This window comes from Acomys russatus, chromosome X (genome assembly GCF_903995435.1).
Source record: "Acomys russatus chromosome X, mAcoRus1.1, whole genome shotgun sequence".
Lineage (NCBI taxonomy): Eukaryota > Metazoa > Chordata > Mammalia > Rodentia > Muridae > Acomys > Acomys russatus.
This window is the reverse complement of record NC_067169.1, coordinates 113,781,045-113,791,694: the sequence shown is the minus strand read 5'-3', so window position 1 is coordinate 113,791,694 and position 10,650 is coordinate 113,781,045. Positions and strand designations below refer to the sequence as shown.

At 49.0% G+C, this 10,650-nt stretch overlaps 1 protein-coding gene across 1 annotated transcript; it reads right to left on the bottom strand.

Annotated features, from left to right (window-relative positions):
- Positions 1-8,297: 8,297 nt before the first annotated feature.
- Positions 8,298-10,397, bottom strand: LOC127185484 (PWWP domain-containing DNA repair factor 3B-like). The gene has a single exon (XM_051141928.1). The coding sequence runs from the start codon at positions 10,395-10,397 to the stop codon at positions 8,298-8,300; it is 2,100 nt and encodes a 699-aa protein (XP_050997885.1).
- Positions 10,398-10,650: the final 253 nt, after the last annotated feature.

Genomic DNA, 10,650 nt, shown 5'->3' with positions numbered 1-10,650 from the left:
GCATGAGACACTAAAAAATTACGCGAGAGGTAAATGCAGATTCCCCAATACAGTCACCCAAAATGGCAAAGCAGGCAGCAGAGGGCACGAGGTCTCTGCAGTCCCTGACAAGCACTATAGAAGCCAGGAGTGTGATGCATGCTGGCTTGTCTCTTCAACAGAAGGGAGGTGTGTACCTGTTTTCTACCCAGAAGCCTGGGCCTGTTTGTGGTTAATAGACTGGTGATCTGTGCCACCTGCAGGGCCAGGCCACACCCGAATCTCCCAGGCTATTATGTTTACCTCATACCCTCCCTCCCTAGACCTTCATCCTTAGTTTTGTTTCTCAGTCAATAGAACCTTCCTTAGGAGAGAGGTCAAAATGTACTTTATCTCCTAGTGACCTCCATACTGCCTGTATGACTGAAACCACAGCAGAACCTAAGCCCCTACTCTAGTGAACACACCCTCCTGGTAGAGGTCACATGTACACTGCAAAGGAGTTTCTGTGTAGTTAGGCCCAAATCTTCCTTCTACATGTGGAATTGAGATGACTCTTACCCGAACTTTTCCCCAAAATTGTACTGTACTTAGCCAAGTCTAAAATAAATTGCCCAGGGCAAACTCTACAAGTCTGAACTAGCACCTGCTGACTAAGGCATGCTGGGACAGGATCCCCTTCTTGCCTCACAAGGATTATTACTGTGCCTGCCATGGCTTTTGCAGGGACCCCCGTGATGGTCCACACCTGTCTGTGGGGGAACTACAGTCTCCCAGGGGTCCCTTCTATTTGCACCTGGACCTTGCCTCACAGGCCAAGCTTTGACTCTACCACACACAAGCCTAATCTCATCCCCCAAACTCTGACACTGTTTCCCCATCACAGGACATCACCAAAGCATCCTCTGGCAACCAGCCACCCACCGGGATGGTCCTATCTTAACATCCTCTACTCAGAAACCTCTTTCTCTTTACAGGAAGGTAACACCTAGCCACAGCCTGCCCCCCAGAAGTGTGATGCTTTCTCATAGGCTGGAATAGTACCTATGCAGGACAAAGGCCCAGCAGGTGAGCCCAACTGGTGCACTTACACAACTGTGGGGGGGGGCAGACACATACGGTAGGTTGAAACAGGGACGCACTTAGATTAGGTGACAATGCTTCACCACATCCCCCTGATAGCCATCTTCCCCTCAGAGGGTTATCCCAGCTGGGTAGGCCCAGCTTCCCTGAATGGAATGACATCTGATTAGGTGGAGACAGGGGAAGGGATGCAAGAGCCTGGTCCAAGGTGCTGAAGGATGAGACCCATCCAGCATTCAAGCCCCTGTGGCTTGGGCTTGCAGATAGATGTACATGACTGAACTGGGGAACCGAAGTTTCAAGCACCAGAAGGGACTAGAATGCCTGCCCCTAGCCAGTGTCCATTTGAATGCACCTGACTTCGTTGGCCTCAATGTGGCCAAATCTCTGCAATCAGCTCAGAGCAGAGCAAGAATACATGGGAAGGTGCACATGCCCTTCTCCAGAAACACTCTGGAGGTCCTCTAACACTCTGAGGTCCTGACAAAGCTTTCTCAGAGTATGCACTAGGGCCTCTTCCAGTCTGATGTGGAAGCAGGGCTCTAGACATCACCTCATGGGCTACCCTGGGCTCTAGTAAGTGGTCAGTCACTAAGGGGGACTCGGTTTATCATCATCCCTCTGGATCCCCCTTCCACTAGTGGGTGGTCACAGTCCTTACTTCCTGAACTTAAGAACTACTGCCTCTCAGAAAGCAGGACAAGAGTGTGGGCAAGTGCCAGAGTCCAGCTCCGAATGAGGGTCAGGCCCTGAAGAAGGGTGTATGTAAGAGTGACGAGGGAAGGAAGAATCAGACGCGGGACACCATTCAATTCTTTTGATGAGAGACGGGACAGAGAGGAAGCCTTGATGGCTTTACCTACTCTGACAACTTATGTCTCTTGTAAGCTTTATTTATACACAAAATCATTTCCTTAAAAACTTTAATCATTGATTACACAGCTTGAAATCTTTTTGGTTACATAAGCATACAGGAACAAAGAAAACAAAGTAAGCAAACAGCAAATTTCCTGAGAACTAAAAATTAACTTTTAGGATAAAATCTAAAAACTTTCTTCCTTATGATTGGTATCGTAAAGCCTTGCAGTTACAAAAAGTATTAAACAAAGCAACTCTATTTGATTTTTGTTTTCAGTTGGCATATGATTAATAGATTAAAGATCAATCCCTCCACCTGGTACCCTAAACTTGTCTTCCTGACCCTTAATTAATCCTTTCTTTTCCTTATTTTAGCTATCACTTAAAAATATTATGTGGCCTTTTTTTTTTTTTTTTTAACTTAAAAGCATCTGGTCCCTTTGTCTTTCCAGAACATCAGGAAAGTCCTGGCCTGTCAAGCTTACTCAGAAGGGCAGGCAGTTCACTGAGACACCATGCCTGCCTCTGTGACTCTGTCTTGAACTTCTGTATCAACACAATTTCTACCTTTACTGTAGTTTTGTAAAGAATAGAAAACTATTAGAACTCTAGGACCGTTTCTAATGTCTTCCTTTAACCTCATCACAAACTTTTACTTCAATGCAATTTCTATCTTTATTATAATCCTGTGAAGGAAACTTAGAATTTTAAAACTGTTTTCTTTTGATTCTAGGTAGGCACCAAAGTCAATTGATAATGGCATGGTCAGGATCTCTTTTCTTTCTAAACTAGTTCCTTGTCTCCACAGCTAAGCATGAAGACCTAATGATTTTGATTATAGGTTGTCAGCCTTCAAAGTTCCCCTAAAATTTTAATTCTTCTGAAATCCTCTACATCATTTACCAGAGTTGTTTAATAATGAATTTGAACTCATATATTAATTTGCCAATAAATCTGAATAAGTTTTATGAATGACTCAATTTTCTGCATAGCTGTATTTTCCCAGGGAATCATTAATGACTTTATTAGTTTTTATTAATATCAGCTTTTACTAATGTTCAATTCTAGCCTTTGGTGAGAAGCCTCTAACAGGAACTTCTGTAGTTAGGATCAATCCGAGGCATCCAGGCACTAGAACTTTGTCAAGCAGTGCCCCCAGATTTCTTGGCCTCACCAGGCAAGCATCCAGCCAAGCCTGTTGCTAGGTGAGGTCCACCCAGCAATTTTGCCCAGATGCTCTAGGGCTTGCAGTTGCACAGGCTTGAAATGGGAACTTAACTATCTAGGGCTAGAAAGGCCTACAGCAATCTCTCTTTTCAGTGTGCCCGCTTGTCTAGCTCTCCTCATTGGACCCATCTGGGCAGTACACAAAGAGTTCAAAAAGTGTCACAGGGAAGGGGTCCCTAGCCCCAGCCCACCCCCAGCAGCAGGCAAAACTGTCCCATCCACTCCCCTAGGGTCCTGGGGTCCTAAAAGACCTCTCTCAGGCTGCTCAACCCAGTGAGATTTGGAAGTGAGAGTCAGGACACCATGGGCCAATCCTGGGTCCCAACACCTCTTAAACCTAGGACGACAGGGCTCATGATGTTGCATACAGACCCTCCTTACCCAGGAAGGTGGGCCACACCTAGCTAAATTTCCCAGAAAAGAACAACCCCTGCCTCTATTAAAGTAAGCATGACAACAAAGGCATATGCCTGACAGAGTGTGACTGTCCTGGGGTGAAGGCAGGCATATGGGCTGAGGGTGGGGGTGAGGTGTTCGGGGGTATGGGGCGCGGAAGGGGCAGTGGAATGTGTGAAGGCTGCATCTGGACAAGCATGCAGGGAAGATGCCTGAACAGGACACTGTGGCACTAAGGCCTAGGAAGGCCTGGGACACTCTCAACCCTCTTTTAAATGGTCCCTCCTGTGGAACTATGGACTCACTGCAGGAGAATATCTGCACTCCATGGAGAGAAGAGTGTGTGTGTGTCCCTAAACCCTCAACCTGCACACATGTTCTCCTGTCACTCCTCTCAGACCCTGTGGCCCCGACAAACCTTCCCTAGGCTGACCTTTCGGGCCTTTTCCAGTTTCATGGGGAATTCGGACTCAGGAAGTCACCCTGGACAACCATGGGTCCCAGGATACCGAGTTCCTGAGCTAGGGAGAAGGGCCTCGGAGCACTGTCTCCTCCCTAATTCCCTCTCTCCCTCTCCCTCAAGAGGGATCACAACCTGTGTGACTTCACTTCTGGAAGTGAACTACCCTGGATCCCATGAGACTTTGTCCTTCACCCTGGGAAACCCAGGTCACAGCAAGCCACCAAAACTCCCCTTATACTGGAGGGTGGTCACAGCTAGTGAGAAGTCACTTCTGGAAGTATACTACAGTGGGTCCGGACATCAGTCACTCCACTGGGGACATGTAACTCACAGCAATCTACCCCCCAACCCCTGTTACCCTCAAGGGTGCTCAAAGCTACCTAGATGTCACTTTTAGAAGTGAACTACCCTGGGTCTCCGGAGACTTTGTCCTTCACCCCGGGAACCCCAAGTCACAGCAAGGCCCCAAAACTCCTCTTACCCTGGAGGAGGGTCACCGCTAGTGAGAAGTCACTTCTGGAAGTGTACTACAATGGATTCAGACTTCAGTCACTCCACTAGGGACATGGACCTCACAGCAATCTCCACTCAACCCCTCTTACAAGATCTGTGGAAGGAATCAGACTCCATAATACTGAATTGCCAGACTTCAAGAGTGTGGAATCAAGAATATGAGTCTCCAGGAAGGGAAATTAGCTGGGACCCCTAAATCTAGAAACATCTTTGCACATGAGCCATATGACCCCCACTTTTGCTCAAGACCTTTGTGTTTCTTTCTCAGGAAGTTGGGAACATAGACTGGGGGCCACTGGTGTTATTAGTGATGCTCCTTAAAGCAGTTCTGGGCTCTATCCCAGAAACTGAGAGTCAGGCTCCTTGGAGGTGAAACCTGCTGCATCCAGACATCACTACATCAGAGGTTACTCCCACCCTAGCCTGTTCCCTTGCTCCTTTTGTAATCACTAAACTCCATGAGGGGAAATGAAAACGTTTCATTACAAAAATAGACAAAAGTAAGTGGTGGACACTCAGCCAGCTCTACAGAAGATACCAGAAGGAACACTGTCATCAGAAACCAAATATAAATTCATTAAAGAGGCCACTGTTGAAACATAAACACTAACAGGAGAAGCAATCAAAAGATGTGGAAGAAAATACAAGTCAAAAAAATTGGAAGGAATTAATACAAACCTTTCAAAGACAACTCTCCATACTGATAGTCTCAATTTACTATCCAAAAGACAAAGATTACTAAAGAATTATAAAATGGGAGCCATTATTTTGATGTCTCTAAGAAGTACAGGTGTAGCTATTTTATTATAAGACAAAATAAAATTCAAGGCAAGAAGAAAAGAGAAAAAGAAGATTCCTTCATTCTCATCACTGGAATATTCAGGAACAAGAGAACAGTAATCTTAAAATACATGTGCTAAATACAGGGATACACAATTTGATGGAAAAATGTAAAGCCACAGTTAAAGACCAATACAGTAATAGTGGGTGAGTTCAATACCCTTTACCACTAATAGAGAAGCCATCTGGATTAAAAGTAAATAGAGGGATGCTAAGAACGAATAGAAGTATGAATTGGATGGACATAAAAGAGTATACCAACTGAAGGCCAACAATACACATGGCACCTAAGGGACATTTGGCAAAACTGGACCCACGTTAAGAGAGAGAAGAAAGCTAATGAAGCCATGAATGCTGATAAAGCATCCTATATTCTAAAAGGAAACAAAAGAATAAAGCAAAATATTAGTATAAAAAGAAAGTATATTTTACAGAACTTGGCAAAACAACATGGGAGAGTAGAAATGAGAATTTATTAGGGATGGGCATGGAGGCAAACACCTATAATCCCAATGCTCGGGGAGGGAGAGGCAGGCAGATCCCTAAGTTTGAGGCTAGACTAGTCTACAAAGCAAGTCCAGGATAGCCAAGGCTACACACAGAAACCTTGTCTTGATAAACCAAATAAGACAGAAGAAGGAGAGAGAGAGAGAGAGAGAGAGAGAGAGAGAGAGAGAGAGAGAGAGAGAGAGAGAAAGGGACATCAGAGACCACAGGAGATAAAAAGCAGTCCTGTGTCCCCCAAAAAACTCAAGGAAATGGATCAAAGGGGGAGGAGAACAGGCCCTTCTGGGAGGTACTGCAGGGCTGTGACTCATCAGTACACTGCAGGTGTCTGTGACTCCAAGGAATGACAGGTCCCCTCCCTTGGCCTTCTAGCCCTGGAACAGGTGCTGCTGTGGGCAGGGGAAATGGTGCTGCCTGGGCACATAGGCCCATGAATGGTAGAAGAGAGAGGGTTTTGTTGTCAGGCTATAACCCACAAGGGGTAGGGGCAGTTAAAGCCATAGTAGAGGCTGAATATGCAGGTGAGAATATGTCTGACATGCATCCTCTGAGAATTGGACTGCCATGGTGCCTGGGTATGTAGAACACAATGACCTTAGACTTGGCCTTCTCTTGGGAAAGCCATGAATGGATTGGAATTCTTAATTCTTGCCCTACATGGAGTCAGGATCAGGAAGGAGGGATGTGTTCATGAGGTATATACTTTTTAAAAGTGAGACAGATTCAGCTGTACCTTGTCAGTAGCTTTTACAGAGAGAAGGTTCATAGCACATAGGTGGTTCCATTTCAAAATCTTCTTCACTTTGTCTTTGCCGCGTGTACATGTTCATTTCTGTGTGTGCCTGAACGTGAAATCCAGAAGCCGAGGTCAGGTGTCTTCCTCATTTGCTCTTCACATTAGTTTGTTTAGACATGGTCTCTTGCAGAACCCGGTGCTTGCCAATTCAGCTCCACTGGCTGGTCAGCAAGTCCCAGGGGTCCTGTCCCTATGGTCCCACTCCTGAGAATACAAGCACCTGCATCATGAAGGGAAGAGAACAGGTGCTGAGAATCCAGAGGCACTGGCTGGGGAACACAAGGGAATTTATAGGGATTCAGCAGAGAAGAAGGGTACACTGGCCTCAGTCACTTATAAAGTTGTACTTCAGGGTGCACAGAGGCACCAATCCAGTGGCCCATCTCTGAAAAACACCAAGGACTGGGGTCCAAGAGGGGGAAACAGGACCTTCTGGGCACTGTGGCTGGGCTACTTCCCATCAGTACACCCCAGATATCAGTGACTCCAAGGAATGACAGGCCCCTCCTTCTCCTGCAAACACCTAAAGGTTCTGATCTCAGGAATCTGAGGAAAGCTGAGATGGTGATGCTGCTGCAGACAGTCCGACCACAGGGTTTGCAAATCTCTCTCATTGAGAGTACGAAGAATCAGGGGAGTGGAGGAGGGCTGAGAGTGCAAAGTGCTTCCTGTATGAGGGGAAACCTGAGTTCATTACATTAAAAGAAAGGTATATGGACAGACATGTTTAATCTCAGCACTGGGGTGACAAACACAGGAGGATCAAAAGAGCTGCCTGGCCAGCCATTCTAGCACAATCAGTGAGCAACAGGTCCAGTCACAGATCCTGTCTCCAAAAGTAGAGGAGAAAAACTGAAGACACCAGATTTTGACCTAAGATTTTCTACAGCTTGTGCAGACACACACACGCACACACACACACACACACACACACACACACACACACACAGAGAGAGAGAGAGAGAGAGAGAGAGAGAGAGAGAGAGAGACAGACAGACAGACAGACAGACAGACAGACAGACAGGCAGAGACACAGAGACAGAGACAGACAGACAGACACAGAGAATACACTGTGTTCCTTGAAAGCAGGCTATCTCCAGGGTCACATTTTCTTCTCTGGCTGCAAAGACCAGCCTCAAAACACACATCCTCTCCATCAGTGTGAGTGAATGAAGAATAAGGTAGTGGAGAAAACAGTGGAACCCGGGCCCCATCCATAGCACCCTAGAGAGAAGACAGAGAGGAGGACAAGGAAGTATGGGGGGAGTCTGAGACAAGGCATCAGGACGAAGCTGATGTGTTGTCTGGCTGCACAGGGTCCCTGCAGAGTGCAGGGCTGAGTGCCTAGCTAGCCAATACTCCATACAGGGATGCTGAGGTTCCAGGGAGGCACGCCCATGGGACTTCTGGGTACTAGGGCTCAGGCCAAAGAGGCCTAGGCCTGGCATGACGCTAACAAGATTTGTAGATCCTATCTGGACATCTGCACTGTCAAGCACGAAAGTGAACATTTATTACGAGGGTGGAACGGAAACGCTCTCCACCCAGTTAGGAGCTTTCACATCGCCCATAGCATGCCCCACAGGCTCCAGGATGTTCCTCTTTGGGGGGCGGGGCGTTCCTGTCTCCTGTTGTCTAAGAAGTGGGACCAAGCACAGGAGCGGCCCTGGCATTCTGGTTTCTAGCTGCTGATCTCCTGCCGGCCGCCTTTAAGATGGTCTTGTCGAAGAGCTCTTTCTCGCGGTAGTGCACGGGCGGGCCACGCAGGTACTTCTCTTCTGCCTCCTTGTAGCTGAGGTCTTCTAGGGCAGCGATGGAGCAGATGATTGCTTCTGGAAGAAGAACCTCCATGGTAAAGCGCACTATGTCTCCTCTTGTCAAGGAGAGGAGGGCCTCATCTGCTTCCTTAGCTATTTCTTGCAAATGCCTGGCCACTAGATGCAACTGGTCTTCATCTTCTAGGTAGGTCTCAATGCAGAGGATTTCCCTCTTTAATTTGCGGAGGTCGTCCAGGCGCTTAGACTGTTTTCTGCCCTTCACGATGTCCCGCAGGTGCTGGTCGGCACCCTTCTTCTTGATGATGAAGTCTACAATCTTCTTGTTGGTTCTGTCCCATGCAGCCTTCATGCGGTCAGGCAGGAGTTTTTTGTGGGGCCCCTTCCCACTCAGGGCCGTCTCCTCCTCCCAGTCTTCCAAGTCTGCATAGTTCACCTTGGGAAAATCAATGTGCAGTTCGCCCTCTTGGATGGCCCTCCTCAGAGGGTAGCTGGTTCGGGAGGCGTAGTAGTCCACAAAGGAGACCAGGGAGGAGCCACAGGCCAGGCCCTCTCTGTAGTGGTCAATCACAGAGAAGCACCAGCTGATTCCCTGGCCGTACACTCTGCTGGCTCTTCTCAAGAACGATCTCTTCTCCTCACAGTCCAGAGGCTTCAGCTTGCGGAGAGGGACGCGGACACCCCTGCGTTCAAGCTGCATGTTGCCCTCAATCAATAGCACCCTCGCCATCTTGTCATGTTGGCTGACGCTCTTGACTACCGCTGGCCAGAAAGGAAGGTCCTGGCATTTGAACCAGACCAGCATTCCTCGTTTAATCGTATTCAGACTCTGGGCAGAAGAAGCCACCCTGGTGGCTTGGCTGTCTTCTTGAATCGCGGCCCTTCTCCTCTGGAACCTGGTGCTGGCCGCCTTTGAGTGCACATGAGGTGACAGTTCTAGTACCCTGCAGCAGGGACACAGCACGTGGTGGATCTTCCTTTTTTTGCTAGCAAGGCGGAGCGACCTTCGCAGCCTCGGGATAGGAGGCACACAGGCTGCTGGTGCCCCTTTTGCATCTGGCTTCAGGGTCCCTGGGCTGGGGTCCTCCTTGTCCTCTGGGAGGGCAGCCTTCTTCCTCTGGCCTCCAATAGCCCGGATCTCTAGGCCTGCACAGGATGCTCTTGCTCGTGGCTTCAGGTCTTTGGGCGAGGTGGAGATGCGCCTCCTCCTCCTCCTTGGTGGCCCAGGGGCAGCGTGCTGCTCATCTTTAGCCCAGGCACCCTCCGTGGAGGCTGGGGCCCTCTGAGACCTATGCTTGGATGTGCTCAGCTTTCTCTTCCGTGGATTAAAATCAGCCCCTCCTGCAGGTGCTGAGGAGCTTGGCCACACTCTGGTGCCGCTTAACCCACTCCCTTGTACTTCAAAGTGAGGAGGCCCAACAGCACTGTGCGCCTGGCTTTTACCCCCTTGCCCAGCAGGCAGATTCTGTGAGCCCCTCACCCGGGGGCGGCCCCGCTGCTTCCTAGGACTCCTCTGGGAGAGTCCTTGGCCTTTCTGCCTGTGTGCTTCAAGGTGAAGGCTCTGGAGTGGGCTACAGCTAGCCTGCTCTTTGGGAACCTTTGGGGCCTCCATGTTGGTTTTTCGGCCATGTGCCCTTCCTCCTGGAAACAAGCTCCTTCCCTCTTCCAGAACATCCAGCGCCATCTTGAGGGCTCTCCAGTATGCCCTCCTCTGCCCTGGCGAGCCACTGCCCTGTGACTTCCTTCCTGCCAAGGGGGGCATGGTTAAGAGTTTGGACTTGGTTAGGGGCTTCACCTCGGTGCTCCTCACTCTTGTCTTCTCACCCAATGGCATGATTTGCACCTCCAGGTAAGGTGCCACTCTCCTCTTACTATAGACTGAGGTCCTGGGTCTCGACAAGACCCGCGCAGGCCACATCTCGCCCTGCCAGCTGCAGAGCACATACTCTGCAGAGTCCATGGTGACGGGACTCTGTGATCACCAATGACAGGGTTGTGGTACGCTCCTTGACTGCCTGCGGGTCCTCTCCAGCCTGGCTGCCCTGCCTGAGGTGCTGGCCTCCTTCCAGAGTCTGGTGGAGAAGCTTGAAGTGACTTCTTCACTCGGGGCGATGTGGTGGGCGTGGGTGTATCCTGGAGGGTGAGAGAGTGAAACAGAACTGCATGAGGAAGGAAATAGCCTTTAGTGGACATGGGACCATCAGCTCAGTGAG

Excerpts from the sequence above, each read along its gene's own strand:
- LOC127185484 (XM_051141928.1), bottom strand. The coding sequence starts at position 10,397 with ATGGACTCTGCAGAGTATGTGCTCTGCAGCTGGCAGGGCGAGATGTGG.